The sequence below is a fragment of the Chelonus insularis genome, unplaced genomic scaffold (assembly GCF_013357705.1).
Source record: "Chelonus insularis isolate UGA/USDA-ARS -01 unplaced genomic scaffold, ASM1335770v1 contig_324_pilon, whole genome shotgun sequence".
Taxonomy (NCBI): Eukaryota; Metazoa; Arthropoda; class Insecta; order Hymenoptera; family Braconidae; genus Chelonus; species Chelonus insularis.
This window is the reverse complement of record NW_023276494.1, coordinates 664618-692507: the sequence shown is the minus strand read 5'-3', so window position 1 is coordinate 692507 and position 27890 is coordinate 664618. Positions and strand designations below refer to the sequence as shown.

General features: G+C 29.0%; 4 protein-coding genes and 1 long non-coding RNA gene across 16 annotated transcripts; 2 read left to right on the top strand and 3 right to left on the bottom strand.

Annotated features, from left to right (window-relative positions):
* Nucleotides 1-433: 433 nt before the first annotated feature.
* Nucleotides 434-2140, bottom strand: LOC118065981 (uncharacterized). Its single transcript, XR_004690208.1, has 3 exons — nt 2116-2140; nt 958-1129; nt 434-739 (listed from the first exon to the last, which is right to left on the bottom strand). It is a non-coding gene; the product is annotated as an uncharacterized lncRNA (long non-coding RNA).
* Nucleotides 2141-2604: 464 nt separating this feature from the next.
* On the top strand, nt 2605-10301 carry Mf (myofilin). Of its 8 annotated transcripts, XR_004690207.1 has the most exons (9): nt 2605-2740; nt 4663-4847; nt 5446-5599; nt 5681-5769; nt 8017-8160; nt 8311-8559; nt 8902-8976; nt 9293-9371; nt 10185-10301. XR_004690207.1 is itself a non-coding variant. In XM_035081638.1 (8 exons), exons 2-7 carry the CDS (start codon nt 4748-4750, stop codon nt 9361-9363), a joined length of 807 nt encoding a protein of 268 aa, XP_034937529.1. In that variant the 5' UTR covers nt 2605-2740; nt 4663-4747; the 3' UTR covers nt 9364-9371; nt 10185-10301. The 8 variants fall into 8 exon arrangements, 7 of the variants coding, with proteins under 7 accessions (XP_034937529.1, XP_034937531.1, XP_034937525.1 ...); XM_035081638.1 differs by lacking the exon at nt 8902-8976; XM_035081640.1 differs by lacking the exon at nt 9293-9371 and having other exon boundaries at nt 10185-10300.
* Nucleotides 10302-11887: 1586 nt separating this feature from the next.
* Nucleotides 11888-15511, bottom strand: LOC118065979 (serine/threonine-protein phosphatase PP1-beta catalytic subunit). 2 transcript variants are annotated; one of them, XM_035081632.1, is made up of 7 exons: nt 15409-15488; nt 14721-14792; nt 13094-13581; nt 12922-13020; nt 12616-12855; nt 12351-12516; nt 11888-12255 (listed from the first exon to the last, which is right to left on the bottom strand). In XM_035081632.1, the coding sequence occupies exons 1-6, from the start codon at nt 15458-15460 to the stop codon at nt 12403-12405; spliced, it is 1065 nt and encodes a 354-aa protein (XP_034937523.1). In that variant the 5' UTR covers nt 15461-15488; the 3' UTR covers nt 11888-12255; nt 12351-12402. The 2 variants fall into 2 exon arrangements, with proteins under 2 accessions (XP_034937523.1, XP_034937524.1); XM_035081633.1 differs by lacking the exon at nt 14721-14792 and having other exon boundaries at nt 11894-12255; nt 15409-15511.
* An 887-nt stretch (nt 15512-16398) lies between these two features.
* Rab32 (RAS oncogene family member Rab32) lies at nt 16399-24204 on the top strand. Of its 4 annotated transcripts, XM_035081570.1 has the most exons (6): nt 19071-19851; nt 20259-20848; nt 21041-21538; nt 22828-23056; nt 23157-23482; nt 23563-24204. In XM_035081570.1, the coding sequence occupies exons 1-6, from the start codon at nt 19500-19502 to the stop codon at nt 23674-23676; spliced, it is 2109 nt and encodes a 702-aa protein (XP_034937461.1). In that variant the 5' UTR covers nt 19071-19499; the 3' UTR covers nt 23677-24204. The 4 variants fall into 4 exon arrangements, with proteins under 4 accessions (XP_034937460.1, XP_034937461.1, XP_034937459.1 ...); XM_035081568.1 differs by lacking the exons at nt 19071-19851; nt 20259-20848; nt 21041-21538 and adding an exon at nt 21587-22691 and having other exon boundaries at nt 23563-23677; nt 23723-24196; XM_035081569.1 differs by lacking the exons at nt 19071-19851; nt 20259-20848; nt 21041-21538 and adding an exon at nt 16399-16647 and having other exon boundaries at nt 23563-24189.
* Nucleotides 24205-24657: 453 nt separating this feature from the next.
* On the bottom strand, nt 24658-27801 carry LOC118065869 (protein scarlet-like). The gene is made up of 9 exons (XM_035081423.1): nt 27669-27801; nt 27105-27325; nt 26659-26842; nt 26201-26592; nt 25553-26123; nt 25333-25468; nt 25160-25265; nt 24980-25080; nt 24658-24905 (listed from the first exon to the last, which is right to left on the bottom strand). The coding sequence occupies exons 1-9, from the start codon at nt 27693-27695 to the stop codon at nt 24724-24726; spliced, it is 1920 nt and encodes a 639-aa protein (XP_034937314.1). The 5' UTR covers nt 27696-27801; the 3' UTR covers nt 24658-24723.
* Between the last annotated feature and the right edge of the window lie 89 nt (nt 27802-27890).

Sequence of the window (27890 nt, the reverse complement as noted above, 5' to 3'; positions counted from 1 at the left end):
ACCTCAAATAAGCCAAATCCTTGTTCTGCCATTTAATATACAAATTTTTTCAGTTTAGAAAATTCCAAAGTTCCAAAATAAAACTTTATGCTCCAAAATAAGATTATAAGATCATTATTTATTCCACAAACACTTTAGGAAAATTTCTTCATACAAATAGAGTTCCCACAATTTCATTTAGCCTATCAAGAAATGAAAAATGGAATATTCAAATAAGGTGACAAATTAGGAATATGTTAAAGTGAAAAAGGAAATATCAAGATTCATCATATAATTTGTGAATCGTATAACCCATACAATGAATCTTAAATTCATAATATATGAGAAAGTAAAAGGAAAAATACATGAAAATGATTGAATAGAACCAGTAGCATCTATAAAGGAATTTATACCACGAGTCACCACTTCTGTTCCGGTCAATACGAAGCTCCTAACAAACACAATGCTTAATGGGCGTGAAATTTAGAAAATCAGTCACCAGAAGTTTTATCTATAGAGTCAAGAGAATATATGTGTGATGAAGAAAGCGAATGTAAAGTCGCCTGCAGCGGTAGGACCTTGCAGGAGGCCTGACAAATTCTTGTTTATGGCTCTTAGGGTGCGTGCACCCGCGACCAGGTGTACACTATTTAGCTGGTCAAAATCTTTGATGGTCTTTACTCATCATACCAACACCTTGAAGCTCTACTGATCCAACTTCACGACCAACCGCCGTCAATTTCCTCTGATTCTTCACTTCCTAACAACAATCATTTCATCCTAAATAAATAAATAAAGTATTCTCGGATTTAAGTCAAGCAAGCAGCATGCCTATAACAATACCTTATATACTAAAACCATTCCAAAATCATGTTAGAAAATATTTTCTTAAGCTATTGCTAGTGATCGTAGTGACTGTTAAATTGAATGAGAGTCTTAAAGAGCTGCTATAAAAAGACGCTGGAGATCCTTTCTCACCTCATACCCCACTTAACAACGAAGAAGAATGGCGGAGTGTAGAAATATCCTCGGAGGAGTCTCCCTCACAATCGTTGGATGTCGTCTCCACCAACCGCTACCCTTTTTTCTTTGCTCCTGCGCACCCTACATGTACTCGCTCGTCTGCACCCCAATCGTCGATACAAGTCCTCTGGAAAACTCATAACTTTCAATTTACTTGGGATCACCAACTTAGAATGGTCTTTACTACTAAAAACTAAATAAGCCATATCAATTTCGACGCGTGATTCTATTTGTTCTATCACTTTACTATTCTTATATTTGTATGCATAAGCGTACGATGTTTCATTTTATATAGAAATATATTTATTACTACATTCATTAGCTAGAAAAATCATTATAGTGATTAATGAATGAATAAATCAACAAGACGTTATGTTATACCACTATATAATAGTGATTCAGCTACAGCTAAAAACTGTTACACGAACGTGAGAGACTTTGTTGCAACGATGACTTATTTTTTAATATTTTTAGCTCATAATTATCTTAATGAATTTCTACACCGTCATCAATAATAACCTCTATGTAAAATTAAATAGGCCAACATGTCATCAACAAATATAGTATATTAATAACATGAGTAGTGAAGAAAAAAATGATAAAGATCTAACACTACTGGCTCGAAGGTTAGAAGGAAAAATTTGTCGTAAATATCTCAAGTCACAAGGCCTGTGATGGTCTTGGATCACGAGCTTCAAGGTAAACAAAACGATGATGAGGTCAATCACTCATCATCCTAAAGTTAAACATACAATACTACTTGCCAATTGTTTTAATCTTTTAATCTGCATACGTTTAACAACTTTAGCCTGATGATCATCATATTACTAAATATGATGTATGTCGAACAGACAAGTTACAAGATTAAAATATCTAATAAATTTAACCTCTAAAATGTTTTTCGATTAAGTCATTTTCATCTCTCTTTCTTTTTCACGCTCTCTCTCTGAATTTTTTTTGCTTGATGGCCGTGGCCGAATTGAAAATATGTATAAATAAGATGGTGATACATATAATATAATGCTTGTATCGTATCCCGGCCGAGTAAATAGTCGTCGACGAAATTGTAAAAATAGCAATCCAAAATATTTTGGCGACAGAATACTATATTACCTTAGATGTGATTACTTCCAAACACCTGCAAGTAAATAAATAAAGATTATTCAATAGAAAAGAATATTTTTGTGCAAAAAATATAAAAATAAAATAGTATAAAATAACCATCTCATATGAATTATATCATCAAAAATAGCAGAAAGAATGAAATGAATGGTATGAAAACGTAATTTCTAAATGAGTCGTATGATACACGTAGTAGATTCCACTGTACGTCAGAAAGATGTTTAGTGTATTTTCCCGTAATATCAACGGCAATCCGGGAATAACTTGACACGAGTATAGGACAACGTGGGTGTCGTCGAGGTCAAAGAGAAGACGATAATGACAAAAATAAGAAAAAATTAAAATAAAAAAAAGAATAAAAACATAATGACGTCAGTTTTGTTGGACAGACGTTGAAGTTTACTGCTGTATTTTTATTTATATTATTTCTAAATCCCTAAAGATGATCAAAGGGGTAGAAGGGAGAGTTGCCATAAATGTCGAGCATATTAGTTGCTAATTTTACCGTTTGGTGGCGCTTTTTCTTGCACACCGCTGATATACTAGTCTGCATTTTTGGCAGCTGACGCCCAGTGTAAGATCCAAACCTCGATCCGAACGGTCATCCGAAAATTAGGTAATTGATATGTTTCATCAAAACTCACTTCAATCTTACATTGTTTTTGTAAAGAAAATTTCAAATTACAATTCTCGAGTTGAATAGAAAAATTATTCGATCGATTTTTAGATCAGTGGAGAATTTAATAAATAAATCTGTGCGGATTTAAACACGAAATAAATTATTTTCATATTTAATTGAATATTCCTGTATGTTTGTTCTCCAACGTCGTCATCAACATTACTGCTGTCATTGCAATTAAACGAAGAAAAACAACCTGTTGTGATTGTGAATAATTAATTGAACATATTGAAGACTTAAACAAACATCTCGTAATTAGGAATTTTTTTATTCCCTCTACAGATTTAACAATTTGTTTGACAATTAATAATTATTGTTGTTTTGTAAATAAATAAAATATTAATACCTATTTTTATATAAATAACTAATAATCTTCTGCTTTATCATTGCTTTTTATTTACCTGAATCAAAAATGCGACCTATAAAACGCCTTGATAACCTTAAAATACTCAATGACATATTAACCTCATTATTAGTAACACTTTTAGATTGTAAGCTGTTGGATGCATTAATATACAAAGCCACTGAATGAATAATACCACAAAATATGTGTGCAGACATCTCCTAAGCTTGTTTTACTTATCGTTGATATGTAGACCAAAAGATACCGATGTAATCAAAATGATTCGAGTGGCCTGTTGGAATCGTTTATCCTAATAAATTGGCACGCACACATTTTTAGTTCTTATGTAACTCCACATCTGATATTTATACTGGTACTAATAATAGCCTCTTCGAGGAGCCAAACCCGCTAAGGTCTGAGCTACTGTGTGCTCACTTTTATTCATTTTACCCTTTACTATAACTCTTATACTCAAATTTCGTTTTATACAAAGAAAATTTTGCATATTTTTATGGTAAGAAAATTATTTGTATATCAATAATCAAATGTGGATGACTTAATGTTGATCTTTACTACTGAAAGATATTAATGTTTAGAAAGTTTTGCTAATTACTTTTTTTAAATTAGTAAATTTTTTAATAATACTAGTTTAATTCAAAAAAAAAAAAAAATAAATTATTAGAATAATTTGTGAATAAAAAAACTTTATAAATGTTTATGATAAATTTTTTTTGCGCTTTTATTCCACAAACCTTAAAGAAAAAAAACATTGTTTATCTTTTAAACAAAGATAATTATTATTATAATGAGTATTTGTATTGATTGAAATTGTTTGTAATTAGAAAAGGCTGTTGATTTTATAAAGATCATATCCTGGCTGACTAAAACAAGCTTATACTCCTTTAAACAAAATGCCAAGCCATATCCTCTGAATTCCAATGTCAATTTAGTTTTAATAGCTAGATGAATTTCCTGTTTACTCACCACAGAACTAAATCAACATTTCTATTAATACACATTTCATTTTCTAATTATAATTTTCTAGCAATTAAAATTTTGCATGAATAAAATAACATGAAAACTGACTCATCCTGAGAGACTCTAAACTGATGATTCGCCTGATCATCAAATCCATCAATCAATCAACCGTGTCGCGTGGATCGAAGTCGAGATAAACGCGAGAGGAATTATTGGGTCATTGTCAACTGTGGGGTTGGATGGTATAAATCGGTCAAAGTCAACTGTGGTAGCCGAGAGTAGATGAGAGAAAGGAAGAGCTAAGTTCTCTTCAGTCCACCTGTTTTCCAAACGTACCACACGGAATAGTAGTACAAGGGGAATCTAAAAATGGCCCTAAGACTGGGGCTGGGCTGCATCATGAAACTAAATATATACCATCGCGAAATCCGGGTCTCTTGCGTCACATGAAATCATTTAATTTTTTAATCTATTTTAATTCAAACATCAAAGATAGACTTTTTTTAAATTATATCCATATTATTGCGTTTGATTTTAGCGAACGAGCAAGAGGACGATAGAAGTAGTAGCTAAGCTACATTGTGGCATCGATTATAACGAGAATAACATAGGAATTTGACAGTATGGATGCAAGATTTAAAAGCAATCTCGCCATGATTGGCCGCAATGAGCCAATTACGCGAAAAGCTAGATTCTGGCAAAGTTACGTTCGTGCTTTGAAGGGTAAGTATTTTTAAAATTATTCTTTTTTATATAAAAAAATATCAACCTTTCTTAAAATCAAAATGAAGATTCGTTGTCTTGCAGTGATAATTACTCTTTGACATAACTGTAGCATCAGTGAAATTTAACAGTTCAAAGTAGTTCAAGTGTCTCTGAACAGACCAATTAATATAAAATTTATTTGATCATTACTGAATTAAACTAAAAAGACAGTCAAATCTGACAAGATTGATCTAGATAGAAATTATTATTATTTTATTTTTCATCAGTAATATTAATAAATTATGTATTAAGTTGATTATTTCTTATAATTGTAAAAGATAGTAAATATCATCACCATTGTCGTAAACAAAAAAACATTCAAAAGTCACTGCTCTTACAAGGATGATTTCAATCACTGAAAGAAACACCGGAAATGCCACTTTTGATTTTAAGAAAGATAGTAAAAAAGCGTGCCAACAATGACGATAAAATTTCTTTGTCAATATAAAAAGAAAGTTTATACAAAGTATTGTCATTGAAAGCGGAAATGTTGAAAGAAAAAAAAAAACCGACTTACAATAGTTGTTGGTGATCATAAAAAATACTTTGGGTCCAGGTACTGATGACATGCGCGCTCCTGAGCATACCCGCAGGCCCAGAAGTATATTCAGCACCTTCCCGGATCTCCATTCCTCTTCGTGGCCTTACGGAAAATCCATTTTTGACAACCCTGTCCATGCTTCCGATCGCATCAATGTTCCTGGTTACAGGTAATGGCTTTAAGAAAGTCAAAACACTAAAAAACAGTTTTAAAAAGTCCTGTAAATCTTGATTTCTTCTCTTTTACTTAGGTATTTACCCGTCCATCGGGAAATCTATGGCTACTCACCAAGACAATTGTACCCTCATCAGTACAAACCCGTCGAGCGCTTCGTCTCCGGTACGTACTAAAAGACCGGAGTACAATCTGTGAAAAATACTTTGAAAGTCGTCGATATTAAGTGATAAAAATTTACCTTTTTTTCTATCACTGTTCACTCATGACCAAGTCAAACATCTGATGGTTTTTTTTTTTCATAAGCACGTTATCTTCTATAATTAAACAAAAAGACTCTTTCCTGTCTTGTCATTTACCTTGCGTTGAAGATCAAGAAATGATTCTCCTTTTTTTTTTTTTACTTAAAAAAGGCACTGCAATTTTTTCTTGAAACTTTAACGTATCATTGTAAGATCATGATCCATTTCTCTATCAACTTTTCTGCTGCCTGCGAGCCTTGCCTACTACCTTGTATGTCTGCAAAGTGCATTACTACCTCCTGCAGCTGAAAAAAAATATCAATAAATACATATTCATATTGAAAATCACCTAAAAGAAATTAATTAAAATTATTTTTCATCTTTCGGTATGTAAATCGTAATCCCTTTGTATCAACATCGTATTAATAATCAGTAATTAATAATATTGTAATGATTTTAGTAGGAAATAATTTTTTTGTCGTTAAAAAATATTATTGTATGAAAAGAAAAATTTTTTAACCATTACAGTAACTAATTATTCAATATTTTTGTGTCTATATTTTTTGATTAAATGAACGTCATTAAATGTTTAAGTATTACATCGTTTAATTTATCATTCAAGCGTCACACGAGCGGACGCACGCACGCATTTAGATCAATTTTTCATTTTTCATAAATAGAAAAATTAATTAATTTATAATATTTGGATAAAAAATTTACATTCCTTTTCAGTAGATATCTTTGTAGCTTCTTTACACTTGCATATACATCTTGTCAATCCAAGTGTGTTATACAAAAATTAAACATAATCTGTTATCATTTTCACACACTTTAGTTTGCACAATATCCACTTTCTTTAGTCTTCTTCGTCGTCATTGAATGTGATTAAAATGTGCACAGAGGCACTAAAGATTCATCAACTGGTCGTTGTCAATTTCAGTCATCATGAAACTCCATTTTCATCGGAGATCATGTGTTTCTGTATGCAACGTTGTTAACATTAAAATAACGACTACTGTCGTTTATTCTCGTTATTTTCAGCGGATTTCCCTGGTAAATATCGACATCTCCATCGTCTTATTGAATTAAGTAACTTAAAACAACAACAAATAGTCAGGAAATGGAAAAATAGGGAAATCACTCTTTCTGGAGCCTTGCTTAACATAAAATGCTTGAGAAATCGACGATATGATATTCCTAATTCACTCCTACCTTACTCTTGGCGCTAAACAACAGCTTCTGAAACACATTTATTTCCAATATCAACGACTTACAAATCTCTTCAATGATACAAAAAAAATAAAAAAACAAAATTTATTTAAAAAATAATTATTTTAAATGTATATAAGTGCGTGCGTGCGTTAATATGTTCTTTTATTGTTGTTGAAGTAAATAAAATATATAAAGCATCTATATTGATGTGACAAAATTGTTGTTGATATTATTGATTAATAATAATATTAAAGACTTGAAAAAATATATTTTAAAAAAAAACTCGTGAACGCCTAATCTTCCGAAAAAGCTGGAAATTAGTTGAATGAAAATAAAGATTAAATAGACTAACAAGTTTAATACTAAATCCGTGAAATATGCATATAATTAAATATTGTAAAGAAAAAAAACTGTCTAACATAATTCATTTTTGCTAAAAGATAACTTATTTACTCGAGTAACTAACCAAATGACCAATGAAGCCGTAAAATTTCTATCTTTTTCAGGAGATGGCATGTTTTATTATTTTATTAAAATACACTCCCTTTAGTTTTATTATTAAAATATAAATAATATTTGAAGGTTAGTATTAAAAAAAAATAAATAAATAAACTTTTGCATATTAATTGTAATCGATTATTAATCAAAAATGCATCAGATATATCATCATACATGTATAAAAAAATAATAGAGAACTAAAAAAACCAATGACTGAATTAATAGTTTATTTACCAGTCATCTTAATTATTACAGAACTAACTATTGGTATTTACAAACCAAAAAAAAATGCAAAGATAGATATTTGTAAGTGGAAATAGATCTGAAAAATGTCAAAAGAAGGTGCCAATTGCAACAATGCAATACCAAATTAAAAATTAATAATAAATGTATTTGTTTGTTTTTTATGGTTACCTCATTTATAATGACCTGTTACTTGGGTTGATGGAATGAACTGCAGCGAAACCATTCGACGCTGACAAAGCCTGGAATGATCATTTGGACCGATTGGCTGACATCGATAGATTGTATCCATCATCATCGCCCCTTTTATCTCGTCACAAGTCACCCGCACTTTCTACAAAACCGCTGTTTGATATACACGGTTGGTAGCCTAACCTAACAAAAATAAAAAAAAAAGCGCGCCAAAAAAAAACTCAGCAACAATTCTCTGCTATTTGGAGGTTAACGAAAGGTCGCAACAATCAATTATACTGACCCATTATTTACTCTTGTTCTCGTGGTGATAATTTAGGAAAGCTGTTGGACGACCCACTCACCACGTACCCTTCAATGCTAGGAAGGAAAGCTTTCTATGATCTTCTGGAACCTTCACCGTCCAAGCCTATCAGCGCCTTCACCAGAGATCCGTGGTGGTATCCGTGCTATGCACCGTATATTCCTAACTACGCTCAATGGAGCATCCCCTTCTATCTGAGAGACAGCTACCTCAGTCCTGTAAAACGTAATTACTTGTGGAGCCGACACCCCCTCAGGCCCTTTGGTACGTTCAGGCTGTATATTATTCCCGTTCCACTAAATCATCTTTTAATTATTCATTTAACTTCATTTTATAAGCTATCGCATTATATCTTTTCAGGAAGCTGACCCTAATTCACGTCTATTTAAAAAAAAATCATTCTAAACACTAAATTGACAGTTAAATATTTTTCAAAATTTTTTAGTTATGTAATTCGGCATGACGACAAAACAATTTTTCAATAAATTTCCAAATCAATCATTTCATGGAAAGAAATCGACGTCAATAATATTTGAAAATCCATTGGCTATTCACTATTAAGTGTCAATTTGCTTTATTCTATTACAGTATCTCCTTTTTTTACAGACAAGATCGATGCACTTCTTGTGTCTATTTTGTAAAGCTGACGAGAATAAACGGAAATACAGGATTTAAAACGCGGTATTTTCATATTATAGGCAAAGAGAAAAAGCACGATTCAGTGTCATGGCTATATATATTTATTTATTATTCCTCTGTAAATATTTTTTTTTTTCATAATTTTTGAGAACCCAATTTCAAGCATGAATTGAAAAGAAATTATTTTATCTATTTATTTTTCCATTTTCTTGTAAAAAAAATTTGTCTTGTAGCTATTTGTGCGGTAAAGCAACCGACAGCATAAGCAATATACACTTTATTCAACGAAAGAAAAAAAAAAAAAAATTGAGTAAACGAGAATATTTTACACTATAGTTATTGCAAAATAATGTTTCAGGGAAAAATTACTATTACTATTCTCAGCCCGTTCCACGCTATCACTTTACCAGCCCATGGTACAATTATTGAGAGCGAAAGTGAGCAAATTATTGATCAAATGCCCCTTTTAAATTTCATTATTTTCGCCCTTGTGTCAATAATAAATGTTAATAAATACTAAATAATGAGCCCAATAATAAAAAACCATATGAAATAAGTTCATATAAACACATTAAAAATATCTTAATATAATTTACAATTTTTTTTAGTATCAATTGACTATTTGTGGCACTTTGTTACTATTTTTATCAGCCTCTGTGTCTCTAACATACGTTATGACATCAATTTACCGATAATGTGACACGGTGAGAACAAACAAAACCAGATCCAATTTATATTTGAAAAATACAAGACTCTTTGATGTTTTTCAATTTTTTAAATCAATATACTACCCTTCTTTTGTGAAAAAACAACTCTTAGATAATTATTTAATCATATTCAGCGCCGAAAAAATGCCAATTAACGGTACAAACATGTCCGAATTATTTTAAATACTTTTTTTTACAATTATTTATTCCAGAGAAAAATATGAAATGGACAAGTAGTGCAATCTAGAGCTTTGCTTACTGCTTCTATTTGACATGTGACTGTGTTTTAAGCCAATGAAAGAATATGTCATTAATTAATATTTATTTGTCACTATAAGACTGTTTATTGTTTTTTAAATGCATGAATGTTATTTACAAAAACATAAAACCGAATTTATAATCGGTTATTTTTTGATTCATTTGTTAAAAAAGAATAAGATAATATTTTTTTAGTTGAAAAAAAGATATATGTTTTGATATTCTTTGTTCAATTAAAATATTAACAATGAATCTTTTTTAATTTATTATATTTTTTGTTCACAGCTTACGCCCATTAGATGAATAACACGCATCCCCTTTTCATGGAAGTAAGACGTCAAAAAAATAATAATAATAAACAAAACGAAAGAAAATTGCGAAAAGAAAAAATTTTTTAATAATCAAAAAAATACGGAAAAATTGTCAATAAAATTGATAAAAATGTACGAAAAAATTTGAAAATGAAGGCAACGAAAGAGGCCTATAAATCAAAAAAAATTAATAAAATTTATAAATAAATTATTTATCATATTTATATGTAATATCTTTATCTATATTTTATCTATTTTGTTAAATTGATTCGTTTCTACTTAATTATTGTACGTTGTGACGTAGAAATAAATTAATTCGTGACTTCCATAATGCTATTTCTTTTACTCTTCCTCAAAATACTTCAATCGCTCCACATAACTAACCCATATTCAATTTAAAATATTAATAAAATATTGATACATTAACAAAAATACTCTTTGGTAATTACAACAATAGGTTATTTATTATCTGAAAGTTTACAACTCGAAATACCTATTTAACCTGGTTTTTATTATTTCGGGCACATCTAATTAGTCTAGAATTCACTACTGTGTTCAAATAATTATATTAATATCATACATTTTTGTTTTAAACGTAAACAACAACGAAATAATTGATAATATATAATATTTACTACAATAATATTAGTACAATTATAAATAGAAATGATATATTAGTAATTAATAATCAAAGTGATAATTATATTTGTATTATCGAAATATTTATAAATCTTAGTCTTTGTTTAATTTCCTTCGAGTTTTTTCAGTTCAAATTGAAAACTCAGTCGTTTTATTATCATTATGATAATAAAATGCATCACTATATGACATTGATTTAATAAAATTTTGTTATTTCATGTATGACAAATAAATAGTAATATAAAGTGCTGAAATAAAATTAGTTTACGATATTTGTACAATTTTTCTTTGTTTCTTAAGTATTATTTTTCTATAATTCTGATTTTACATCTTCTGCTCATGTTCTATTGATTTATCTATTTCTAATTAAAGATTTATATCAATACTATAACTATCGATTGATCCAATTACCTTTCAATTATCTCATTACTAATTAATGATTAAAGTAATAATTATTATTGCAATGGCCACTTATCAATTAACATATAGAAGTTTCATTTAGATTAGAGTAACTGTTTATCCAATTCCTAAATTAATTCATTAATAAAGTAACAAAACTTATAAATCTGATTATTTTTAAAAAAAATATATAGATCAACCTTTAGTTTAATCTTTCTTGAATAATTTTTTTTCCTATTTAATCTTTTTTTTTATCACTGTTTAGATTATTAAATCAAATTATTTACCAATTTTATTTAGTTATTTTTTCTTTAAATATTATTAGACGCATACTTATCATTATCTATACAGAGGCATCACCTTAAAAATACTGCTTTTTATGTTACTTTTTATTTTAATGCTCATTATTCACTCATAACGTCATTTGATTTTCCCATACATACTTCTTCAAACATTCAAATACATTTACAATATAATAATTAATAAATCCTCGGCGTTTTATGTTAATTATAAAAAAAAAGAAAGAATTCAAAAAATAAACTAAATGATGATTAATAATAAATATATGAATTTTATTAATCAAAATAATAGAAACTGAATCGTTTATAAAAACTATAATAAATACTCAAAAGAAGATGATGAGACAATTCAGTAAATAATTAACAATGTTTGAAACGATGATTTTAAAAATACATCTATTAATCGTTTTCAATAAATAATGATATATAGTGAAGAAATGCATATAAGAAGCTCTTTTTAGAATGGAAGTACGGCCAGAGTAAATATATAAGTCATATAAATTATTATCAATAACAATAAAAAAATATTAAATGATCACTTTTACATGTAAATGATGATTTATCATCGTAAAATAATCGTTTAAATAATTTCTATCATTTTCTTTGTTTATTCAATTACCTTTATAATTGGAGAAGGAAGAGGAAGGTACTTGTATACTCTTAACTCGTTCATTATGGGTTCAATTGAATAATGTGACATTCCCACAACTAAAATATCAAGATAAAATAATATATTAATGCAGTTTTATCTTTTTTTTATGTCAAGTTGACTTAATTCAAGACACTTATGTTGTAATAGATACCTTAAAATGACATGAGTGTTGATTGCTATGCAGGATCTGCCACATTTGACAATCATTTTTTACTTTTTTTTGTTGGATTTTTTTGTGGTGTAGATGGTCTACTTGTTTGCACACCAGGCATGCCGCCATACTGATATTTTGCTTTTTTTTCAGACGGTTTAAGAATCTAGAAAAATAGATATTCAGATATCGAACTTCCTCCCTTAAATCTTTTCATGTTTATAAAATACTAAAATATAAGACAAATTAAAAAGTGAAAAATTACCTGGAAACTGCACATAAGATTTTCATCAACGCTCATCATGCCACCAGCATTATCAAATTCTCCGCAATAATTAGGAGCAGAAAATAGCGTGACAAGTTGTCGTTTAGCGAAAAATTCATAACCATCTTCGACAACTTGATGAGCTCTGCATATTAGATCCATATCGTGCCGATTCAAGAACTTAGACACGACATCAGGGCCAAAGGTGAAAGAAACTCCCCGATCATTTTCACCCCAGCCCTATAAATAATAGTTTTGTAAGAAAATTAACAACTTTTTTCATCTTATTACCAACTTATTACATACCTGAACATCTTTATCGGGGTCAGACCATAAGAGATCACAGAGTAAACCCGTGTCTGGCACGTCTGTAGGTCGCATGATTCTCCTAATTTGCTCCATTCCCTAAAAAAGAAATGATTTAAGTAACTCGTTATATAATTAAAATTAATTAATTCGGTTCGAAGAAAATAATTACCTGTAGATCTGGACTAAGTCCTCCATGACAGCAGAAAATTTTTTCATCAATAATTGCAGCAATAGGTAAACAGTTGAAACAATCCGTAAATGTTTTCCATAGCTTGATGTTGTATCTACGTTTGCACTCATCATAGAAGCCATATATCCTATTAATGCTAGCGCATTCGTGATTGCCACGAAGAAGAAAGAAGTTTTCTGGATACTTGATTTTATATGCAAGTAATAAACAGATTGTCTCAAGTGATTGCTTGCCTCTGTCAACGTAATCACCGAGAAATAAATAATTGGATTCAGGTGGAAATCCACCGTACTCAAACAGCCGTAATAAATCTGTGTACTGTCCATGTATGTCACCACATATTTTTAGTGGTGCTTCTAACTCCAATAAAATTGGCTGTTGTAAAAATATCTCGCGACTTTTCAAGCATAACCCTCTTACCTCAGCCTCCGTCATAATAACTGACTTTCCAGGACGGCATCCTCGCACTGCGTCAAAAAATTTTTTAAAATTATTATTATTGTTTATATAATCATTTTAGTAATTACAGGCTTCAATAGATCAACTTTATTCCAAATAAATTACAATTTTTTATTAATAAATATTAAGGATAAAATTGGCATAAACAATTACTTGTAAATTTGTGTATTTTTTATCATTAAAAGTGTTTTGATTTGTTTAATTATTACATGTGATTAATAACACACCAAAATTTAGCTGTAGCTTTGTAAAATTTATCATTTTTAGTCTTGAAAGTATAATAATTATTTTGTTAATAAAAATTGGCAGTTTCTGTAGTTAGCCAAAATTTAAAATAAAAATGAATAATACAAAAGTAACAATTCAAAAAAACAAATAAGAGCAATTTTATGATTTAACGAAAATATTTGTATATCGCAATAAATCATTTTGATGATAATCAACTAATAACGATTTGAAAATTAAATTTATTGCTTTTACCACAGTTATTTTAAAAAATTTTAGTATGATATTAATAACTAAAAAATTCTTTCAGATGATTGAATAACATTTATTTAATAAATAAATTCTATTTTTAATAAGTGTCTGTTATTGAAAATATAACTCCTACGATACTTGAAATAGTTACCGAATAATAAACAAGATCATTTAAAAGTATTTATATGGCTGATGACCGAACCAATCTTAAATGCCCAATATCATTGATTCTGTTATTAATAGTATGACCGTGAAAAAGTCAGTCATGCAGTTTAATGTTTTCCACACTAGATATTGGAAAAAACTGCATTCTGATAATAATATCTTTTCAACATCAAATAAAATCATTTTCAACTCTTTTATTGTCAACATAACGTCAAGGTCATTGTTATATGAGTCGAAGTGTATCAAAATCCAATGAAATATGATAGTTCTACATAAAAAACTTTCAACAATCTTACAATCTATCAATAAACTAATGAGTAAACCAATTTAAAAATATTCTTAACCTAAAAATACCAAAGCATTTCAGTGTACTGATGCACCAGTGGGTTTTCATGCTCACCAATAGCATTTTTTGAATAAAATGAGTGTTTTTACATATTTTAATTACATAGGAAATACAAATAAACTACTTAAAAAATGGCTTTTTTTCAAATTTTTATCATACCCGAGAATTCCGATAAAAATATATCGGTTAGTCTGCCTTTCTTCGGAACCTGGTCATTTGGCGTCTGATACACTTTACCAAGAATATATTCCAGCAAAGAATGCATGAGAAGAAAGAAAATAAACAGAAAAAATATTTCTTTGCTAGCTTGCCGTCATCAACACGATTAAAAAAAAACTCAATTATAATAAACATTATTATAAATAAAATCGATTTATTACTGAAAAAATGAATACTAGTCTATAATGATGTGAGATATAATAATGTAATAAATTGCATAAACATCTTGGCCTTAGAAGGTAATTCAAGACAAGGTTGATTATTAGCTAGAAGTAAACCTTAAGAGCAAGATGTCAATGCCCGAGATGACAGAGAAAAATTTCAAAGGCTATTTATGAGAAGATAAATTATTATCACACTCTTTACTAGTTAAATAACTGATAATAAAAACGACCTCTTTAAATCATTTTTATCAAATATTTGCTATTAATTCATTAACATATTAAATATAATTATTTTAAGTAACGTAGAATATTTTTAAGAACGATGTGCTTAGCCTTAATTGTTGGTGGTTACATTGTTGATGGAAATTGTTAGTGTTTTTTTTGAAACATATGACAAAATGTTGATGTGATTATATGCTTAAATACATTGACATGAACTTAAGGCAGTTTGTTTAATTGCTTACCCTCAAGTAATCTTTGAATTAAATTGTCAATGTTCAAGTCGACATCCGCCATTTTATCACACTAACCGTGCACTAAAGACTGACTGGGTCAATGTTTGTAGACCACGAGTTGCTGCGCACGCCGATCTGTCGATTAAAATGATTACATCGATTTTGTTGGTAACATAAACCTTTTTCCTACTTTATTAAATATTGGTAATTCACGTCAAAAATACAAAAAAAAATTGTAGAAGTTAAAAAATAATTGAAACAAGAGGATCTAACCGACAATGATTAGATAAAAGAAATAAAGACACTAATGCTGATGCAAATTAGAAGTACAGTCACGTTCATAAATAACTGATTAATATCTCGATAGCCTTGTCTATACCTTCTGAGTAATTACCATCTGCGGGAGAACTGTTTATTATCCGCTCCATTCAATTTAAAATGAATAAAAAAAATTAATTGTAAGAATTATTCAGATAGGAATAATTTAACTTCAGTACAATGAAATCATTCAATTATATAGAAAAAAGAAAGTTTGATAGACGATTCTATTATCCCTATAATTTCATCTTATTTAAATCGTGTCATTATACTTTCGCTCATGCTTTCACTTGTTATTTTCAATTCTCGCTATTGTTTGATTAATTATTCATTAAAATTCAAAGTGAATAAAGATTATTGTTACAGTGGCATTAATTGCTTTTTTGTCGACCACAAGATTAATTTTCTCGAATAAAAACTTTATACGTCATTGATGAAAAATATATTAAACAAATTATAAATTTATAATAAATATAAAACATTGATAGTAATATTTAAATAAAAGCAACATAAAACTGGTCGATGAATGTATAGAATTCACCTTTGTAATATTCTCTAAAGATAAAAGTGATTACGTAATTTATGACATTACATAACTCGAGATTCAATAAGACTAGATTTACGTTCGTTCAGATGTTGTTATATTGGATTTGATGGGTTGGATTTAATTTACACTTCTATCTCAAGATGAATCATCTCAACAAATTTGAATTTAAAAAATTACTACGCATTGGGGAAAGAAAATCCCAGTAGAGGGGAGTCAAATCAAAATGGTGACAGTCTCTCAGCTGTGGTCAGCTGTGATGAAAGGGAGCATGAGAGTTTGATCGTATTTTCGCTATTATAGCAGTGTTTTTGGAAGATTTTTATTAATTATTAACTTCCATTAGTTCCTGACATCATCATCATCGTGGCCTATACCACCAAATGGTAGGTTTTTGATAATTTTATTTATATTTTTTCTCATTTATTTCTTGAGAATCCTAACCCAAGAATTTGGCGGAATAAATTTCAAATTTTCATTCTATTTATTTTTTTATAGATACTACATACTTCCTATACTTTGATTTATTATTTATATCGTTTAATGACCATGTTTCTACATGGAGCATATTGCTAAATCGAGTTGAGAAGTGATTAAGAATGTTTTATCAAACAAAATGATTATTTTAAAATTAAAAGAATAATTCCAAGATTGTTAGTAGCAACACTTATTATTTATAATAATAATAAAAGTTTTATGTGATCTATTTGATTGAAAAGAACGAATATTTTAACAATTACTGATGATTGTTAATTCAATTCTATGGCGTCGATGTGTCGAAAGATAGTAGATCACATGTTTTATCTAATCAAAAGTGAAAGACGATAACTGTTACCAATATCTCAAAGAAATGCTTCTTAATTCACGTGGGAACGAAATGTTAAATAATTTATCACATAACTACAGCATTCAAAAACATCTAATGTTTTTCTTTCTTTTCAAATCATTAGTTAAAATGAAAAGACAAGTTTTACCTTGTCACTTAGCAGCATATTTCTTACTCGTCCACCTTCTCCATAGTTTTTTTCAGTACTATTACTTGCTGTACAATCATTGAGTACAGGTATAAGACATATAAAGATCAAGTTTCCAGGTTGGAACGAACGTCAGATCAAATCGTGTGATTTTATTGACAGAATTGAATCTCTTTCGACCATTTTTCATTATAAATTATTTCATGTACCTCTTTCTAATCTCTTGAAAGCTTGGAAGCTCAAAGCAGTTGTTTTTTTACATAAAATATTTTCTTCTTTTGATTTATAATACTGTTCTGGTTTGAAAAATCAATACATTATTTTTTAAAAAATTCCATTCCTCAAAGTTCTTAATAGACGAGATTAAAATTATCCGAATGCAGATGGTATTAAATGGTAGAATGTGTGACGTTGGTGAAAATAAGATGATTATTTTAATCCGCAATATAATCCATCGATGAATATTGATATTACAAAAAATTTATATTGATAAAGAATGATATTTTTATTTTTCTTAATTCATTTATTTCTTCTGTTTTAATCAACAGATAGCTTTTTTTGCATTCTCTGATTTATAATCAAGATTTTTAGACATTTATATTTTGAATAATAATTGACCAAATAATGTTTCAGATTAACTGCGTCATTATTGATTCTATCTTAACAATACTGATCTTATTCTACTATCACTCATTACCACAATATAAACTTTCCGAAATTGATCCTGTTGTTGTCCTTCGATTGGTTTCTTCAAAGAATTATTTCAGTTCAATACGCAAAGTACTTGCTGACTGATCCAGTTTCATTACTTTTTATTCCAATTCTTATAGTTGTTATTATTATCATTATTAAAATAATTTTGCATTTTCAAGATCTCTAAACTCTTCATTATTTTATCTTTCTTTCATTTTGAAATAAGAACTTAGACATTTCTTTCTATATTTAATGAATTTTAATGATATACTTTGACATAAAAAAAAAAAATTAAACATCAATCACTGTCATTAAGTACAAGATTTTTTGAAGCCAAGTGAATTAAAAGTAACAATAAAGAAAAGGATCTATGCTCTGTAGAACTTGGTCACAGTGATTGACTGAGTTTGACAAATCCACTAATTTATGATGAGCAATCGTTATCTAATTTAGTGTATAAAACTGTTGAAATACTTGAGTGGTTATCAAGGTGATTTAATATTTTATTCCATCATAACTCATAAGTTTGCCAATAAATCATTATTCTACTACTATTTTTTTTATTCTCAAATAATTTACTCTTTTGTAAATGTCATTATTTTTTATTGTACACACTAATAAATTATATATTCTTTCGTTCGATATTTTCTTATCACAGTTTGATATGAGAAGGTTAAAATCCATCGGATATGCAAGATGTTTTACTAATACATCAAACTAGAAATTAACATAAAGAATACTATTTCGTTGATTCACATACGTATTCTCAAGTTACATAAATGTCTTAATTAAAGCCTAATTTATCCGTCTAATTAAGATTAGAATTGACTTTAAATAAAAAAACATTGTAATGATACCCATGATTATGCCATTGATAAGTTATTATAGCTATCATAAATCCACTGTGATCTTCATGTAATTAATTGCCTATCAAATTCAGATGGTTATTATGTAATGAAAAAATATTCTGAGAGAATAAACTTTTTACTAAAGAGTGCATGTTATCAACTTGATGATAAGCTGTAGTAATTATTTACTTCAGCTATGCCAAGGATATAACCATTTTCTTATGAATATCTTAAATAGAAAAATGCACTTTAAATACTTGAATAATAGTTTGTATAAAGTTTAAATATTACGTTTATCTACTTTTGTAGTATTATATATAAAAGTGGAATTTATTTACACACGTGGTATCGAGTAACAAAGCTATGCTAACACACGGTACAAGGGTGGTGAACGTTTTTCAAAGAGAAGGACATGCTTAACAAACTAAATCGCGGGTGGGGCAAGACCCCACTCCTTTAACTTACTTTTATGTAAACAATTGTTGTGTTTATAAGTGGGGGTGGTCAACTCTACCTTCAATATATTTTTATTTAAACATTTACTCCACTTGTAGTATACTTTCAGCTTTCAAGACTTACTATTTATATTTTTAAAACACTCTAGTTCTATATAACTTGAAAAAAAACCAATTCAAGCTCATAAAAAATTTAAACAAAACAATTATATGATGAGTTTTGAAAGTAATTAAATTGAAATGGTTTTTTGAGACAATCAGTTGAAAGATGAGTCAAGAAAGTAGCAAAGAAGAAAGTTCGCCAGATTCAGTGATTGCACGTTTGTCATTTACTGAAGATGATGATAATTACGAGGAGCATGACACTTCTGGAGAGTATATTACAGTTGCTGAGTCTAATTCAAGCTTGGATACTCTAACACTTACAGAACATGTTGGAGTTATTTCACATGATGGTGAGGATACATCAAATGAGGTGGAAGTGTTGGAAGATAAAAAGAAAGGGCGCTTTGGTAATCTTAAAAGCACCTTCCGCAAAGAGAAAGGATTTTTTAAGACGAAAAAAACATCACCAAGTTTTGAGACTAATTCTATTGGAGACATTGAAAATGCAGAACCAGGTTTAACTTTATTTTATTGACTTACTTTACATTATAATGAGATGTGCTATTATTTTCTTTTGTTGAATATTTATAAATATTTTTAGAATAATTCGTATCACCAGTTGAAGAAGGGTTAAGTGGGCTGATTACCACTCATACTATCAACTAGTAAATTGAATAATTAAATAATTAATTATCATGATAACTTTTGTAACTCCATAACAGTGTTATTAACGGTAAAAATCGATTAGATTAGGTATTTTCTTGAAACAAAAATAGCCCAATTAACCCTTTTCCTGAATTTTATTACAATAAAATATACAAGAAAAAGTTAAGTGACTGAAAGCACACTCTCAACCCAATTAAAAAATCGTTAGAAGCCCCAAGTAAACTGATAACTCTTTTTGCTTATCGGCTTCTCGCAGAGACAAGCAAGAGTACAAGTAAGCTCGAAGAATCCCAAGTCATTGAAAGCTCAGTGTCATCACCACAACCCTCAAATCCGCCAGTGATCAAAATGATGAAGAAGAAAAAGTCTGGTTCCATAGTAAGAAGACTCAGTTTAAGTAAATTTCGTCTTGGTTCAAGTGATTCTGAAACACGTAAAACACCAGAAGGTGGTAATAGTAGTCGTTCATCATCGATTGAATCATCTGGACATTTAGATAGTCCAGGAAAGACTAGTAAGAAGGGCCATCAGCAGCAGCAACAGCTTGAGGAAAAGTCAACGGAGAAAACAAAAGGTAGGGAGAAAAAAATGATTCGTGCTACAACGTCGTCATTGGAGAGGCGGAATACAGGTTCGTGGGGGCAGGAAAGGGAGAAGGGAGCTGCGATAACGAGCGAAAAACAGATAGACGACCCTCGACCACGACAGAAATCAGACAAACAGTCTTCAGAGAAACCTATCAGCACAGTGACTGTTCTCCAACGTAGATCACCATCTGTCACCATCAAGACTAACTTTAAAGACATTCAGGGTGAGAAATCGTTAAAAGATGGAACTCTTAGTAAAGTTTAAGTGTATGGGAAAGGATTCCGGTCATTAGAACTTTCTGTGTTCATTAACAATGCCAACAATTGTTCAATGAGTTAGGTAAGCCTTTCCCAAACACTTTAATCATACTTTCTAAAGCATAAACATTTTCTTTAGACGTTACCAAAGACAAGGAAGGACCTTCAGTGAGTGTGAGAACAACTATCCCAGAGTGTTTCAACACTTCCTTATACACTATCAAAATGGCAAGACTCAAAAATTAATAAAAAACCAAAACTTAATATCAAATCTGAATCGGAATCTGCAATTAAGAGTACTCCTTTGGAACCGACTGTTGAAGTACGCAGAAAATTGTCACTTCTTGAAGAAAAACGTGCTATCTTTCAAAGAAAGTTCTTTGAAACATCAACACTACCAAGTCTCAAGGATTCTTCATCATTGGATACTGTTATTGTTCCTGATAGTGAATCTAAATACGAATTATCTAGTGATACATTTGATACATGTCTGAAAAAACCTTCTAGACATATTAATGTCAAAACATTAGATACTTTTTCGACCACATTTGGAGCTACTTTTGATGAAGAAAGTGGATTTGATTATTTAGATTCATTTGAGGAAAAAGATACTCGAGATTTAGATCAAGTTATACCGATGGCTCTTGGTGAAGCCTCTGATATGCCAAGAAGTCTTAGTGGAGACAGTGGGGTGAGATTTTATATCAAAATAATATTGCCAATTCGACTCTACTACTGTTGAAAGAAAAAGATTATTTTAGCAGTTAACTTTATTTAAAGTGTTTAAGCAAGCATTTTACTCGTGAAAAAAAGTTAATTTTATAAAATTATTTTTACTTTTTGCTTGAGCTTTTTTTTATTTCTGTAAAACGGATATTTTTTCTTTTATTATTCAGTGTAATGTAGAAGATTTTATGGGAATTATTTGAATTTTTTCTGATTTTTATTCTTGTAAGCAGTGAAGCGAGTGTTCACGCGTAATTCTATGATGCGGATCGATAGTTGCACTTTGCGGTTCTCGTTTCAAGTTTCAAGTTACCACTCGTGGCTTCCTATGCTCCCTTATACCACATATTCTCTGAAAAAATAAATTTAACTCCCCTTTTAAACTACATTACTCGCCTTATTTTCATAAAATAGAATTAAACGTGTCATATATCGATTAGTTTTTTTACATAAAGTGACCTCAAGATTACTACTAAGTTAACTTCATAAATTGTCACTCATAAAAATAGATTAACTCAAATTTTAATGAGTACAAATTTGTTTTATGGTTTAAAGATAACAGTCAAACATTTTATTCCATCAATGCAATATACTCATAATATTTACACTCTTACCTTTGTCCTCACAACTTATCATTACAACAGCAGAGAATGAAGCTGATTAAAGTCATTCTCCTCTAGACTCAGTGGTTATTTTAATGTTTATTGTAATCTTGAATGTTGGGTGAATAAGTTCTAGGAGAGTAAATGTGAGATTTGTCATACGTTGTTTGAACGAAAACAGAGTACTTTTATAAAATATTATCATGGAGATGGATTTTAAATTCTGGCAAACATTAAAATCTTGTAAAAATCCTAAATGGAATATTGATAGGAAATCATGGAGACGGGTGATGGTTTGTTTTAATTTAAATCAAACTTTTATTTCTGTTAAAATTAAGTTTCTTTCATCACTTTAAAATAATTTCTTATTAAAATATCCAATTGATTACAATGTGTTGTGTTTTGAATGTAAATTTGAGTAATTGTTAATAATTTAATATTTATTTATAAATATTCCTTATGGATTTCCACGCAATTCTACGGTTCAATGGATTCTCAGGAGATAAGATAATAACAGTAAATTACATTTATTTCTTTCAAATGCCCATTCGTTGAGATAAACAATTATCATAGATGCATTTTTTAATTTATTTCTAATGTGTTTAAAAAATTAATATAATTTTTGTTTTATTTTTGTTATTGGAATATTTAGTCGACGCACAATAGCGCGCCAAACACAGGCGTCAGTGAAAAACGAGAACATCTATATAAAATTCTAGTAATAGGAGAACTTGGAGCTGGAAAAACGTCAATAATTAAAAGATATGTTCATCAATTTTTTTCACAACATTATCGAGCAACGATTGGTGTTGATTTTGCACTAAAAGTCCTTAATTGGGATCCCAATACAATTATCCGACTCCAATTATGGGATATTGCAGGTAAAAATTAACGTTTTGTTTATTTCAAATTTAAATTTTATTATCAATTAACAAACAAACAAAATCATTAAATAATTAAATAAAAACTTAAACTTTTTAGGTCAAGAACGATTTGGAAATATGACTAGAGTTTATTATAAAGAAGCCGTTGGTGCCTTTATTGTCTTCGATGTAACGAGAAGTGCAACATTAGATGCAGTAGTCAAGTGGAAACAAGATTTAGACTCAAAAGTACAACTTCCAGATGGATCTCCAATTCCCTGTGTTCTTCTAGCAAATAAGTGTGATCAACAAAAAGAAGGTCTTGTCAATTCTCCAGGGAAGATGGATGATTATTGTAAGGAAAAGAATTTCGCTGGGTGGTTTGAGACTTCTGCTAAAGAGAATATTAATATTGAAGAGGCTGCAAGATTTCTCGTTAATAGAGTAAGTTCCAACATTTTTTTTTATTTAAATTCTAAATGATTAATTAGAAGTTTAACACTATGTCGTTTTAAACACTCTAGATTCTACAAAATGATCAGATGATGAAGGGAAATGGAGCTCAAGACCAAGTAGATGGAGAAAGATTTGCATTAAATCAATCACCAACGAATTCCAAAAAATCCTGTTCCTGCTGACAAAGTGCAATTACTCTGACATTAAAGTTTTCCGGCCAAGTGGGGGAACAATTACCACTTACTAGACTGCTTTTATTGCAGTTTTTTTATTGTAAAATTATTATTATTAATAATTCGCTAGGATTAATAATTAAGTAATTATTATTCCAATAGTAATTATAATAAATTCGTAGATGATACTATAACATAATTGATTTATTGATAAAAGAAATGATTCATTAATTATTGCTATTAATGATGTGCAAATTAAATTTCATACTTTTCGTACTTGAAAATATAAATAATGCATAATGTATTTAAAGAAACAGGTGAGAGTAAAGATAACTCTCGGAGATTATATTCAAATCTATTAAATTGCCTAAATATTATCATTCTGCATTGTGCCAATAAATGCAGAATATTTAGTAAAAATTTAAATGAATATTATCACTTTTAGCCTCACAGAATTGTGCCATTTTTTATATAACAAATGAAAATACATTCCATTTATTAACATCATTTTTTTTGTTACTTTAGTAGATTATTTTATTAAATAAAAATATATTGTATTTTTTTTTATTGTAAAAAATTTATTTTGTTTGTGTTTAATGAAGGAAAAAAAAATAATATATTATAAAAATATAATAAGAATTAATTTTAATTATCTAAGAACATTGTTAATGATGATAAAAAAGTTTTATACACAGATATTAAAGAATATATTATATTGAAAAAGCCAAAAGAAATTATAATAATTATTATAATTACTATTACCACTATTATTAATAAATATGTTATTACTGTAAAGAAAATAAATTAAGTACAATTAGACCTAGTGTCCATTGTAAATAACTCAATCTTTTACATATTTTTTTCATGGAAAAAATCTTTATTACTTGCTAACGTAATAATGCCATAAAATTTGCATTTTTATATAAAATTATCAACATTGTGTACAATAGAAATAAATTTATAATATGTAAATATACTTTACTTCCATCATTAAAATTTGTCATTATGTTTAAAAGATAATAAACCAACAATAAATGAAAATTAAAAAATTTCCAATTAGTAAATTGGTTCTTTACGACTTCTATATAATATAGCTAGAAATCCAGCTAAATGTCCAACTAGAAATATTGCAGTGAGTCCTGCTAAATCGATATAATAATTTCCTGGCGAAAATCCATAGTTTTTAAGGACACCCTCGCCCGATGTGATACATGATTCTTCTGGGTATGGTGCACAATCTACAATAAATTGATGATCACTATAAAATAATTGTTTAGAGTTGTAAATAATTTAAATGGTAATAAAGAAAAACCTATATGATTATACTGAAGCCACTGCATTACAGACACTGCTTCTGTGCTATAATAAAACTGAGAAATATATTTTAACCATGATATCCTTGATGGCACGTTGCTATAAATAAATCAGTGAATAAATTAATAAAACAGTCATCAGTTATTTTAGGAAAATTTTTCAATTATTTATATTTTACCTTAGATTTAAATAAATTCCGCTAAAAATCAATGTTACAAAATCAATACAAACTGATAGTAACGAAGCTGTATCGAAAGACTTGAAACTTGCAGAAAAAAGACATCCTAAAATAACAGTGATGTTGGAAGATAATTTTGGAATGAATATGTTGCTAAAAAAAAATATACCAACCTAAAGCAGTGGCAGATATTGCTCCAAAAACAATTGGAGTAACAAAGAATAAGAAACCTATTAATCCTCCTTTTAATCCTGTCATAAAGTAAATTAAAGCTGCGTAAATAAAAGGTTCAATAATTGATCCAGGAATCTGTAAAAGATAAATTATTACAATTGTTATTTGTTGATTTTTAATCGTTTCAGAATTTTTTTCAGTATTATTAAATATTCCTACCATTATGAGAATTTTACTGACATAGTAAGGTGCAGGATAGTACAATCCATTAGCCATATCTCTCAACAACAATGGTAACTCTTTTGGAAAGGTATAAAATACTGCATAATGATATGTAAAGATTGTTTCAGTTACTACATAATACATTAGTCCTTGAATATTTTGAATACTTCGTTGATCTATGTTTTCTGTTACACCGATGTAAGGCATTGCTAAAAGTACTCCTCCAAACATATAAATAAAAAATTTCCAGAATGTTGAAGAAATATTTCTTTTATAGTCAATGAAATTTCTCCAAGTTAACCACTCCAACTGAGTTAAAGTTCGAATCTTTTTGAAATCATTAGTGGAAAATGACTCCATGAAGATAGGATGTGGTGATTGATCTATTTTCTGTACACTAGATTCTTCTATCAAAGCAGTTATTTTTCTATTGTACGTTGATTTTTTAAATTCACTACAAATAGTGTCAATTTTATTCATACATTCTTCTTCGTGACCTCGAGTTATTGACAATTGTGATACAAAAAATTCAGCATAATTGAATGTTGGTGGACAACAATAACCTTGACTATAATATTAAATATTCAAATAACAATGAGTAATATATTGATATTGGATAACTGTCGTTGAAAATAACCTACATACCTATCAAAAAAAGATATAGTATCATTGATGGATCCTTGAAAGGCAACCTTTCCAGCAGCAAGAAGAAGGACTTGATGAAAATGTTCAAGAATACCTGAAGCTGGTTGATGTAGAGAACAAATAACAATTTTTCCTCTAGCAGCTGTATTCTTCAGAGTTTCTGTTACAACAGTTGCTGAATAGCTATCCAATCCTGTTGTTGGTTCATCACAAAATAAAATTTTTGGTTCTATTATTAATTCCACTGCTAATGAAACTCTTTTCCATTCACCATGTGACAGGGTTGACAACTTGGCATTTTTTAATTCAGTTAATCCTAAGTCTGATAATAAATTATCGATCTTTTGGATTCTGGCTACATGACGAAACCTTCTATCCATTTTCATCTTTGCCTAAAAATATTTTTAAACTCATAGTTTCTAAGTTTAATTTTATTCAATTATAATTAAGATCTATACCATAAATTCCATGTGTTCTTGAACTGTAAGTGATTTTATAGCGATTTCATCTTGAGGAACGAATCCGGATATTTTAGATAACAATTCACGACTGATTTGTTTGCCGTTTAGTAGAATGTCTCCTGTGGTTATACGTTTTATTCTTTTACTGATTGTCGCAAGTAAGGTAGTTTTTCCAGCACCACTGCAAGCCAAGATGTTTGATATAAGTTTGAGGATAAACATCATTTAAATTACTTTAACTACCATAAAATGATGAGTAATCAAATAAAAGCTGGGGAAAATAGTTTTATGTTCATGGGTGAGGAGAGCTAAATGGGAGTTCATTCTTAGATCTCTATCAGAAACAGGGAAATTTATTTTCTTTGGAACATTAATACTCCATATCATGTCAGATCCATTTTAGATCTTGAAATAAAATTAAAAAAAGAGTTGTAAATATTTACCTAGATCCTAAAATTGCTAATAATGTACCAGACTTCACAACACCACTTATTCCATGCAAAATTTCTACGTGTTCCAGGTGTTTTCCACATAAAAATTCCTTCAAATAACCCTCGTTCTTCTTGACTTCCACAGTATAAGAAATATTTTTCCAAGTCAAACATTGATTTCTAGGTAAACAAATTGCAGTTTCATTAACGCTTTGTCTTGATGGAGGTTTCATCTTGAAGAATAATAAAAAAATATATTTGAAATTTCATTCAATAAGTAGAAAATAATTTGCACAAGAAATTCACAAGAAAAAGTATGAGAAAAGTGAATAGAGTAACAAGAGTGCTCGATATCTACTCGATATTCTACTTGCTTTTATTATTAATTAATGAGGCGATTAAAGATTATGTAAAGCTTCTTCATGGTGAGTTGAATGACGGTATTAAAGATTTATATCGTTATAAAATTTTTCACATAATTGAAAAAGACTATATTTATTAATAGTATATTAAAAAGCGACTAATTAGAAAATTGATATCTTTTAAAAAATAAATTAATAAATCGTTAGAAATTACCTTTGAAATATTATTAAATAAGATCATATTAATCACATTTTCTTTTAACGATGTCTGATAGAAAAATTACCAAGTAATAAGATAAAATTACATTATGAAAATGATCCTCATAAATATGTGAAAGTACTATAATTATGATTATTATTGAACACCATAAATAACTTATTTTGTTAATACATTATTATTAATTATTTTATTATTGAAACGTATTATTAATAAATA

What these genes read in the sequence shown, in the direction of transcription:
- LOC118065979 (XM_035081632.1), bottom strand. Translation starts at nt 15,460, where the DNA reads ATGGCGGATGTCGACTTGAACATTGACAATTTAATTCAAAGATTACTT. An exon ending in AATTCAAAGATTACTTGAGG is followed by an intron (nt 14,793 to 15,408) that starts GTAAGCAATTAA and finishes TTCTTGGTAAAG; the next exon opens with TGTATCAGACGCCAAATGAC. An exon ending in ATTTTTATCGGAATTCTCGG is followed by an intron (nt 13,582 to 14,720) that starts GTATGATAAAAA and finishes TTTTTGACGCAG; the next exon opens with TGCGAGGATGCCGTCCTGGA.
- Rab32 (XM_035081570.1), top strand. Translation starts at nt 19,500, where the DNA reads ATGAGTCAAGAAAGTAGCAAAGAAGAAAGTTCGCCAGATTCAGTGATT. An exon ending in CATTGAAAATGCAGAACCAG is followed by an intron (nt 19,852 to 20,258) that starts GTTTAACTTTAT and finishes GGCTTCTCGCAG; the next exon opens with AGACAAGCAAGAGTACAAGT. An exon ending in CAAGATTTCTCGTTAATAGA is followed by an intron (nt 23,483 to 23,562) that starts GTAAGTTCCAAC and finishes TAAACACTCTAG; the next exon opens with ATTCTACAAAATGATCAGAT.
- LOC118065869 (XM_035081423.1), bottom strand. Translation starts at nt 27,695, where the DNA reads ATGATCTTATTTAATAATATTTCAAAG. An exon ending in ACTATATCTTTTTTTGATAG is followed by an intron (nt 26,124 to 26,200) that starts GTATGTAGGTTA and finishes TTAATATTATAG; the next exon opens with TCAAGGTTATTGTTGTCCAC. An exon ending in GCTTCAGTATAATCATATAG is followed by an intron (nt 24,906 to 24,979) that starts GTTTTTCTTTAT and finishes AATTTATTGTAG; the next exon opens with ATTGTGCACCATACCCAGAA.
- Mf (XM_035081634.1), top strand. Translation starts at nt 4,748, where the DNA reads ATGGATGCAAGATTTAAAAGCAATCTCGCCATGATTGGCCGCAATGAG. An exon ending in TTACGTTCGTGCTTTGAAGG is followed by an intron (nt 4,848 to 5,445) that starts GTAAGTATTTTT and finishes CTTTGGGTCCAG; the next exon opens with GTACTGATGACATGCGCGCT. An exon ending in ATCAATGTTCCTGGTTACAG is followed by an intron (nt 5,600 to 5,680) that starts GTAATGGCTTTA and finishes TCTTTTACTTAG; the next exon opens with GTATTTACCCGTCCATCGGG.